General features: G+C 49.3%; 1 protein-coding gene across 1 annotated transcript in view; it reads left to right on the top strand.

Annotated features, from left to right (window-relative positions):
• The window catches only part of loxl2b (lysyl oxidase-like 2b), a 25,214-nt gene that overhangs the window by 4,590 nt on the left and 9,795 nt on the right, over positions 1–10,829 (top strand). The window contains exons 3-5 of the mRNA XM_060064351.1: positions 4,296–4,476; positions 7,401–7,552; positions 8,010–8,177. Coding sequence (XP_059920334.1) covers positions 4,296–4,476; positions 7,401–7,552; positions 8,010–8,177 — 501 coding nt within the window. The remainder of the gene's footprint in view (positions 1–4,295; positions 4,477–7,400; positions 7,553–8,009; positions 8,178–10,829) is intronic.

Below are 10,829 nucleotides of genomic sequence, written 5' to 3'. Positions count from 1 at the left end.
GAGAGAGGGAAAGAGGAGAGGTATCTAAGGTGGAATATAAATCTCCCATTGAGATGAATGTCATTTATACACAAGTGAACCAACAGACGACACATACTCAGAAGATAGAAGAGAGATTTCAAGGATTTGAAGGAAAAGGCCCTTCCAGATAGTCTGGAACATCGGCTTTGGGGTGGCTGAGCTGAGAGGATGTGTTTCCAAGCTGCCGGGACAAAGAGTGTGTCCCTGGTCGAGTCAGACCTCTCACCTCAGAACCACTCCCGTCTGGGGTTGCAGACGGGAAACAATCGCTGTCTCCTGGCAACCTCTCTGCGTCACGTACTCCACGTTCGACGCCATGTGAGCACAGGCTGTTCCAGCAATCTTCTGAACTCCAGTCCTTTTACAGATGCATTTGGTAGAGAAAGGCCCCTAATACCGACAATGATAATGGTGATGGATCAACGGTCAATTGGGCTTTGGTTGCTTTTTATCACCTTCATCCAAAGTGACTCGTAGTGAAGGCTTTCAGGATAGAAGCATTAAAGAAGCAGAATAAGCATCTCATCATTGGGGTTTGAACACAGAACCTCTGGGCTTGGAATCGAACCCCTAAACCACTAGAGTATCCTGCCTCTCCATGGACCCCTCTCATACTGTAGCCTCACAGCTAACGAAGCTAGCCGCTTTCGCAGATGAAGTGATTAGCGCTACTGGGGCCTCAGAAGGACATAATTAACCCTGATGTGTGTCTGGATCAATCTCCCGTGTAAGGCGGCGGCCTTATCTGATAGTCGTCCAGTGTTGGAATTGATTTCTGTGGAGAAATAACAAAATCACCTCAGCTGCGGTCGGCTCAGCGGTGGGCTTTGTGCTCGAGATGGTATTGATCGTAATTCCCAAGTGGAGCGTTTAACTGCTCTCTTGAAGTGTTGTAATAATAAATAAAAAGACAATATCCTCAGCCATCAGCCCGGGAGTACGTCTCAGAGCGATCAAAACAGACGATTCAATCACTTCCTCTTCATCGACTCGTCGTTTCGACGACTCCATTTGAGGTGGTAGCAAATATTTTCTAATCCAGTGGACACAGATCACAGGTCATATTATCGGTATTTATTCATCCATTATTTTTTCACAACTACATCGTTGAAGTTTTTTCTTTCTTGCGTCCACACACCAAGACGAACTCCTCATTGAGTTGTGATTATTATTGAGTCCTTATCCTCATGGCTCACCAAACCGTCTTCCCTCCCTCTCCTCCTCCTCCAACCTCCACCCTCCTCCACCCGCCTCCACCCCTCCTCCACCCCACCACTGCTCTGACCCCCCTTCACCCTCCACCCCTCTGACCCGTTCTCCCCCCTCCACCCTCTATCTCTCCACCCTCCACCCCTCTGATCCTCCAACCTCCACCCTCTCCCCCTCAAACCTCCACCCTCCACCCCTCCTCCCCCCTCCCCCCTCCCCCCTCCTCCCTCCCCTCCTCCCCCCTCCCCCCTCCTCCCTCCCTCTCCAGGATGTTTGCCCGCCGGAGGAAGCCGTCCTACTGGGACTACTCGGTCAACTGCACGGGGAACGAGGCGCACCTGTCCAGCTGCCACCTGGGCCAGGGGGACATGGCGGAGGGGAAGGACAACGGGACCTGCACCAGGGGTCTGCCCGTGGTGGTCAGCTGCGTCCCGGGGCGGGCCTTCGCCCCCACGCCCCAGAGCGGCTTCAGGAAGGCCTTCAAACAGGAGGCAGGTCCGCCACGCCGCCGCTGCCGGGGCCCTGGTCACCTGGCGGCCATCTTAGTTCGGAACGATAGCTTAGCTGGGTCGGGGGGGGGGGGGGGGGAGGGGGGGATGCAGAGCCAGGACATCCGAGCTGTGACGGAAACTAGACATGATGAATGAGAGAGGGATAGTTGTGTAGTAATGAAGGGTATTTGGTTTGATGTCGTATAAGAAGTGGCGCAATGGTGGAAAGGATAGATGGATTGATGAAGGGAGAGAGATAGAGAGGAAGAAAGGGGGAGAGGGAGGGAGGGAGAGACAAAGGGGGACGGGAAAGAGGGAGGGAGGCAAAGAAGAAGGGAGGGAGGGAGAGAGGGAGGGAGAAAGAGGTTGAGAGAGAGGGAGGGAGGGAGAGAGGAGGGAGGAGGAGAAAGAGAGAGAGACGGAGAGAGAGACAGAGAGAGAGAGAGAGATTGAGAGAGAGAGCGCCCACTATTTCCAAACTTCCTCAGACATCCCACCACACCCACCATAGTGTGGTTCTCTCACTGAATGTGAAAAAGTTTGAACAAAACTGAACTGAAACTCCAGAAGAACCACCATAACCCAAGTATACCTCAAGTAACTATTGGCGTATACCAGACCCACTCCCTGTACCTGGGGTGCTGCCAGGACATCTGGCTGTTAAACCAGGTAGTGTAGTCTCTGGTAACCCGGGAACAATACAAGCCACGGCATGTCGACCCAGCTCTTCTGTATTGTCTAACGACAGATCCAGCCTTTACCAACATTAGCCCTGGCTCGGTCGGACAGGAGGCGTAGCCCGGATCTTCTCCAGTGGCTGCTCCCCTCAGGTCCACTCCAGCGTTCCCGTTGTAGGATTTAGTATTCTGACAGTACTCGGGCGTTTGTCGGTTGGGTGAACACTGCATCCTAACGACTCAAAGTTCCCCATATATGCTCCATGAGGCCCGGCTGGGTTCTGGTGGGAGGGGGGGGGGGGGCGGGGGAGGGGGCTGAATTGGTCAACAAACTGACAGGAAAAACAAATATCACGAAGCCCTCTCAAGCGGCTTCGCTTTAGTCCAGTGGTTGCGGCGTCTGGGGCCGGGTGATAAAGGGATACGCTTCAGCTAACCGGCTAACAGAGCCGCCATTTTGAGACACGCTAGGTTGCTAAACCAGCGACTATGGATGTTTTTTTCTGTTTAAGTCCAGATGATTCATTTATATTTGGCCCAACAGGTTATTTTTGATTCGTAAACCACGTCTGATGTTTCGACTGTTAGAATTACAATTGAAGGAAATTAGGGGGAATAATATTTTGTTGGGTCATGAAGTACTGTACAAATGAGAAAAAAACAAATTAAACCAAAGACTTCTGACATTCATCTGAAATCTGAAATGTAACTCTGATAAACGCTTTCTATCAAAAGATGGCATTATGTTAAAATGCCTCTGAAACACCCATCAAGTCTGAGACTTTATGTACTTTATGTACAGCTCAGTGGGGAGCCTGCAGGTAATTTCCTCCCCTGAGGAATCATGCCCTGTAGTTCTTCTGACCGGTGCATTGTGGGAGGAGACTAGAGAGGTGGCTGCTGAAAGCCTTTAGTAGAGAGTACTGGCGGTGGAAATTGTACAAGCTATAACTTCTGCTGTGTATCCTGTCTTTGTTTGCAGCTCTATCTGCTATGTATACTGTCTGGGATTGTGGCTCTACGTCTCGTGTATACTGTCTAGGATTCAGCTCTACTTGTGTAAACTGTCCGGGTGTACAGCTCTACTTCTGCTGTGTATACTGTCTAGGTTTGTAGCTCTACGTTGTGTATACTGTCAGGTCTGTGGCGTCCTGACGCGGGAGCAGTGAGTCAACAGTCCCGCGGCTGCAGACATTCATCTTACTATTATTTTTGGAACATTGCCTCCTTGAACCAGCATGACCTAAATAAACGTCTTTCTCCCTTTAGCCCGGGCACGATCCCTCGCCGATTTATATATGATCCCCTGCTTCTGTCCCTCCTCTCTCTCTCTCTTCCTCCTTCTCCTTCTCCCTGTCTCATTCTCTCTCTCTCTCTCCCCCTTTCTCTTCATACGCTCTGTCCCTCCCTCTCCCACTGTCTATCTCTCGCTTTCTTCTTCTCACTCTTTCTTTTCTCGCTCCCCCCCATTTCTGTCCATCTCGCTCTCGCTCCTCTTCTATCTCTCCCTCTCTCTCTCCCAAACACTCTCCCTTTATTTATCTCTCTTCCTCTCTTCCCTCCCTCCCTCTCTCTCTCTCTCCACCTCTCCCTCTCTCCACCTCTCTCCCACCTCACTCCCTCCCTCTCTCTCCACCTCTCTCCCCCCTCCCTCCCTCTCTCTCCACCTCTCTCCCCACTCCCTCCCTCTCTCTCCACCTCTCTCCCACCTCACTCCCTCCCTCTCTCTCTCCACCTCTCTCCCCCCTCCCTCTCTCTCGCTCCGCCTCTCTCCTCGCTCCCTCCCTCTCGCTCCGCCTCTCTCCCCCCCTCTACCTCTCTCCATTTCCTTCCCTCTCTCTAACCCCTCTTATCTCTCTCTCTCCCTCCTCTCTCCCCCGTCTCCCCCCTGCAGCAGCCCCTGGTGCGACTGCGTGGAGGTGCGATCGTGGGGGAGGGCCGGGTGGAGGTGCTGAAGGGCGGAGAGTGGGGCACCATCTGTGACGACCACTGGAGCCTGCTGGCCTCCTCCGTGGTGTGCAGGGAGCTGGGCTTCGGCACGGCCAAGGAGTCCCTCTCTGGAGGGCGGCTGGGACAGGGTGAGCTCGCCCTGCCACCAGCTCCCTTCAGATCCCATTCAGCCCAACTTGGTCACATCCCGTTCAGTCCGACTTTAGTCCGATCCCATTAAATCCACCTTTAGTCGGATTCCATCTAATCCACCTTTAGTCGGATTCCATCTAATCCACCTTTAGTCAGATCCCATTTAAACCACCTTTAGTCCGATCCCATTTAATCCACCTTTAGTCGGATCCCATTTAATCCACCTTTAGTCGGATCCCATTTAATCCACCTTTAGTCGGATCCCATTTAAACCACCTTTAGTCAGATCCCATTTAATCCACCTTAAATCCTATCCCATTTAAACCACCTTTAGTCGGATCCCATTTAATCCACCTTTAGTCGGATCCCATTTAAACCACCTTTAGTCAGATCCCATTTAATCCACCTTTAGTCAGATCCCATTTAATCCACCTTTTGTCCGATCCCATTTAAACCACCTTTAGTCAGATCCCATTTAATTCACCTTAGATCCCATTTAAACCACCTTTAGTCAACAGACAACCAGTTTACTTTGCTTCGATGCTTTCTCTTATCACACTGATTGGTGTTTTCTCAACTCCCCTCCTCCACCAGTGAAATCTGCGTTGGTACATTCCGTCGGTTTCAACCACAGAGTCTGAGAAATCGCTGGCAGTCGGGAGCATTTTGGGAGAAACCAGCTCTCCGACGTGACTTTCAGTCTCCGTAGTCACTCAGAGAAACTATCTGGGATTTGAACACTGTGTGTGTGATTTAACATGACCTTGTAGGAACACATGTTGGCTAACCGCTTCACCACAGCCTCCCCACCTCAGCATTCATCACTGACCTGCAAATGTTACCTGCTCTCCCCGAAACCCTGAACAAACCAGGAGAGATTCAGTGTGACCTGAATCATAGAGCTGCCTCCCCTAGAATATGTCTCAGCCACTCTGAGCCTGTGCTTCACACCTAGTTTATTGTTATTTAACTGTTAGTTAAAGGTTCCATGACATGGCACCAGGTGTGTTTGTGATTAGCCACTACAAGCCGTTTTGAAAACCGGCCTATCACAAGCCGGCGTGTCCACCTAGATGTGTGACGGATAGATGAGCAATGTTTCATGCAGTCCACTGTGTATTCTGTGGACTGTAGCACGCCCACTAGTGATGTCATAGGAGACCAATTTTCAATGGCTTGGCTAATTACGCTCATAACTGGTGGCATATCATTGTACCTTAAACTGTTGTGGGAACAGGAATTGGAATTTAAAAAGCACTTTATTTGCCTCGCCTGCTGTAACTCCTGTAACTACCTCAGCCACCCCCCCCCCCCCCCCCCCCCGAGTGCCTGAGGGAGATAGAGAGTGTACGATTAGAACCAAAACACATCTTTTTAGCCCTGCTTCTATCTAGGGTGTGTTTATTTCTTCCTGCACTTTTACTGTGATTTCAATTCCTCATTTAAGCGACACCCTCACACGAGAGGCCTTGGTTCACAGCGATATTAGATTAGCGAGGGGCTTTTCGAACAATGGGGCTTTTAGGAAACGGCCAAGCCAAGGGGACTTCTCAGAATAGCTAGGAGAGGCGTTCCTGAGTCACCGTAAATCACAGCCTCAAGTGGCTTATTGCTTTTATAAAACGGTTACACAACGCTTACTACAGACTAGCTAGTATTACTTCACAAGATAGACACACAGCGAGATCGAATTCAATCATTTAATTGAAAACAACTCATCGTTCTCCAGCCTAGCGGTATTGTTTCTCAAGACAGGTGAAATGGTTGCCGAGCAACACAGGGTAGCACACTTTTAGATTGGCAGTGCATTTGGAAAACCAATCGTCCGCTACAAAATAAAGTTGGATTGATTGACGGATGGGGTTGAGGAACTCTGCTCCTGACACGCTGACTCTCTCTGCGTGCTCTGTGCTCCATGTCTCCTGTCTGCATGCTGACTCTCTCTACGTGCTCTGTGCTCCATGTCTCCTGTCTGCATGCTGACTCTCTCTGTGCGCTCTGTGCTCCATTTCTCCTGTCTGCATGCTGACTCTCTCTGCGTGCTCTGTGCTCCATGTCTCCTGTCTGACTCTCTCTGCGTGCTCTGTGCTCCATGTCTCCTGTCTGCATGCTGACTCTCTCTGCGTACTCTGTGCTCCATGTCTCCTGTCTGACTCTCTCTGCGTGCTCTGTGCTCCATGTCTCCTGTCTGCATGCTGACTCTCTCTGTGCGCTCTGTGCTCCATTTCTCCTGTCTGCATGCTGACTCTCTCTGCGTGCTCTGTGCTCCATGTCTCCTGTCTGACTCTCTCTGCGTGCTCTGTGCTCCATGTCTCCTGTCTGCATGCTGACTCTCTCTGCGTACTCTGTGCTCCATGTCTCCTGTCTGACTCTCTCTGCGTGCTCTGTGCTCCATGTCTCCTGTCTGACTCTCTCTGCGTGCTCTGTGCTCCATGTCTCCTGTCTGACTCTCTCAGCGTGCTCTGTGCTCCATGTCTCCTGTCTGACTCTCTGCGTGCTCTGTGCTCCATGTCTCCTGTCTGACTCTCTCTGCGTGCTCTGTGCTCCATGTCTCCTGTCTGACTCTCTCAGCGTGCTCTGTGCTCCATGTCTCCTGTCTGACTCTCTCTGCATGCTCTGTGCTCCATGTCTCCTGTCTGACTCTCTCTGCGTGCTCTGTGCTCCATGTCTCCTGTCTGCATGCTGACTCTCTCTGCGTGCTCTGTGCTCCATGTCTCCTGTCTGACTCTCTGCGTGCTCTGTGCTCCATGTCTCCTGTCTGACTCTCTCTGCGTGCTCTGTGCTCCATGTCTCCTGTCTGACTCTCTCTGTGCGCTCTGTGCTCCATGTCTCCTGTCTGACTCTCTCTGCGTGCTCTGTGCTCCATGTCTCCTGTCTGACTCTCTCTGCGTGCTCTGTGCTCCATGTCTCCGGTCTGCAGGCATGGGCCCGGTGCACATGAACGAGGTGCAGTGCTCGGGCTTCGAGAAGTCCATCACCGAGTGCCTCTTCGACAACGAGTCCCTGGGCTGCAGCCACGAGGAGGACGCGGCCGTGCGCTGCAACGTACCCGCCATGGGCTTCCAGGAGCAGGTGACCAACGGATCAGCCAATCACAGGGGCCGCTCTCAGACTCTTTAGTGAAATAATTTGTTGTTATGTATCGTTGCATGCAGAGGCAGGATAGTGTAACGGCTCTCCTGGCTAGCCAAAAGATACTGAGTTCGACCCCATGTCTAGAGTCTAACTATAGCATAATGTTTAACCAATACCTGCTCCTTAAAGGGGACACATTATACCACCAGGTGTGAGTGTGATTAGCCTTACAAGCCGTTTTGAAAATCTGCCCCATATGACATCACTAGTGGGCGTGTCAACCTAGATCTGTGCTGGATAGGTGAGCAACACTCACACCTGGTGGTATAATATGTCCCCTTTAATTACTATTATCCAGTACAGTATTGCAATGTATAGCTTCACGTCTATTGAAAAAAACTGTTAAATGATAGCGTTTAACCCTTGAATTCCTTGCCTCCTTGCGGGCCCCCAGTTGCGTCTGCGCGGGGGCCGTAACCCCTTCGAGGGCAGGGTGGAGGTGCTGGTGAAGAGGAACGGCTCCCTGGTGTGGGGCACGGTGTGCAGCGAGGGCTGGGGCACCATGGAGGCCATGGTGACCTGCCGGCAGCTGGGGCTCGGCTTCGCCAGCAGCGCCTTCCAGGTGAGACCCCCACCCGCGACGGAGCTACGGAGCTAATGGCTACAGAGCAACGGAGCTAACCACTATAAAGCTAAATGGAGCTAACGGCTACAGAGCTAAATGGAGCTAACGGCTACAGAGCTAAAAGGAGCTAACGGCTACAGAGCTAAATGGAGCTAATGGCTACAGAGCAACGGAGCTAGCCACTATAAAGCTAAATGGAGCTAACGGCTACAGAGCTAAATGGAGCTAACGGCTACAGAGCGAAATGGAGCTAACGGCTACAGAGCTAAATGGAGCTAACGGCTACAGAGCTAAATGGAGCTAACCCCTACAGAGCTAAATGGATATAGCCACTACAGAGCAAAATGGAGATATCCGCTAAAGTGCTAAATGGAGCTAACCTCTACAGAGCTAACTGCTGGGATTTTAGCGTCAAACAATCACAAATTTAACATAATGGAGTTTTTCAATTATTATTATTATTATTATTATTATTATTATTTATTTTATAAAAAATTTTTAGAAAGGGCAGAACAGCTGGATAGATATCTGTAAATCATTTTAGATTGAAACTTTTTATTTTGAACATTTTGTGTATTTTTTAAGGCAAATTTTCAAAGCTCTCAGTTACAACGTTTTTTGGGAGAGATATGCTGAATATATGCAACATTTTTTCAAACTCAAAAATAATCATTTGAATGATCGCGATTTCAATATTGACCAAAATAATCGTGATTATGATTTTTCCCACATTCGAGCAGTCCTAGGTTCGGACCAGGTGTTTTGGTTCTTTCTTCGTCGCGTTGTTGAGTCTAGGGACCTTAAAAAGCATGCATTGGAGAAGCTGATAACAAATCAAATGATTGAATGATAATTACTGACTTAATTACTTTCCGCCTCGCAGCGCTTTCTATCTCATCTAATCTCATTATATTCATTTTACAAATAAGTTGACCCTTTGTATATGAAATTACTTTTCTGTGTGGTTGTTTGTGTGTATGTGTGAGTGTGTGCGTGTTTATGCTTGTATGTGCTTGCAATTGTTTGTTTATGCGAGGCAGGCTTGCATAAGTGAGTGTGTGTGTGTGTGTGTGTGTGTTTATGTGTGAGTGAGTGTGGGTGTGTGTGAGTGTGTTTGTGTGGAAGCGTGTGTTTGTGTGTGTGTGTGTGTGTCTGTGCATGTGCATGCTTGTATGTGTGTGTGAGGGCCTGTGTATGTGTGGGTGTGTGTGAGCGTGTGTGTGTGTGTGAGTGTATAAGCGTGTGCGAGTGTGTGTGTCTGAGTGTATGCTTGTATCTGTGTGTGATGGCCTGTGTATGTGTGTGAGTGTGTCCATGTGTCAGCGTGTGTTTGTGTGTTTGTGTGTAAGCGTGTGTGAGTGTGTCTGTGAGTGTGTATGCTTGTAAGTTTGTGAGTTTATCTGTGTGTGTGTGTGCATGCTTGTATGTGTGTGTGTGTGTGTGTGTGTGTGTGTGTGTGTGTGTGTGTGTGTGTGTGTGTGTGTGTGTGTGTGTGTGTGTGTGTGTGTGTGTGTGTGTGTGTGTGTGTGTGTGTGTGTGTGTGTTATTCTTCTGGCGAAGAGCTTTCACATGTCCTCTGGGCTTCCATGTGGCCGTACATTTATAATCTTCATCCCTCCCTCTAAAAGCTGTCCAACATGTCGTATGTGGGAGGCCTTTAAAGGCCAGATGTTCAGCACAGCGTGTGTGTGTATGTGTGTGCGTGTGCGTGTGTGCGTGCCTACGTGCTTGTGTGTGAGTGCATGTCTGGAGTGAGTCAGATGTGTCCAAAAAGGTTTTGTGTCATCAATGGTCTGCTGAGCTGAAGACTTCGCCCAGTAAGGATCACAATAACATAGCAGAGGAATGAACTGTGTCCCGTCCTCTCCTCCCCATGGAGGGAAGAGGAAACTTCTACGTGTTTCACAAACTGCCCCCGGACCAGTTTAATGATTAACACGTCCTCCATTCTTTCTGCTCATTTTATTTTGCCTTGATTTAGCCGTTATTTTCCAACCGTTTTTTTCCCCAGCAGTTAACATACTTGTAATCAAAGTCTCTACAATCGATAAACATTCAGCAGTTAACCTGGCAATATTACACATTCCTTTTCCACCCTCGATTTAAATCATAAAAAAAACTGTTAAAAAATGTAAGCTTGTGGTCAGCATTTGTTTAACAGTCTGTCGCACTGCAGGTAAACACAATGTGTTTAAAGGTGTTTTACACAATGAGTTTAAAGGTGTTTTTTTGTTTGTGTTTCCGTCCCAAACTCGTTGGAATACATCTGTCCACGAACAGGCTCTCTATTATAGAAACTGTTAGCCTGTGGGCAGACTTAAATTCAGTGTTGTCTGAATCCGAGCATATGCTAGGACGACGGCGCGCTAGCACCATGCTAACTCCGGTTGTCATGGTGACACCGGGTTGTCAAGGCCGTGAAACACTAGCTTCCAGAAGGATGGTTTTATTTTACGACTTTCGTTGATATCATGATCGGGAGGATGTCTGAAGTTCGGATGCAGGTTAGTGTTAACGCTCCGGAGATTTATGAGGGGAAATAAAACATAAATAAAAAAAATACAGTTTTCGATCAGAGGCTGTACAAGAATTTAGGCCTACCACAAGGCAGGGAAAAGAAGCATATTAGCGCTATTAATAATAGTAGCA

This window comes from Gadus macrocephalus, chromosome 11 (assembly GCF_031168955.1).
Source record: "Gadus macrocephalus chromosome 11, ASM3116895v1".
In the NCBI taxonomy this organism is placed as follows: Eukaryota; Metazoa; Chordata; class Actinopteri; order Gadiformes; family Gadidae; genus Gadus; species Gadus macrocephalus.
Note: the sequence above shows the minus strand (reverse complement) of the source record. Positions and strands in the feature narration are given on the sequence as shown.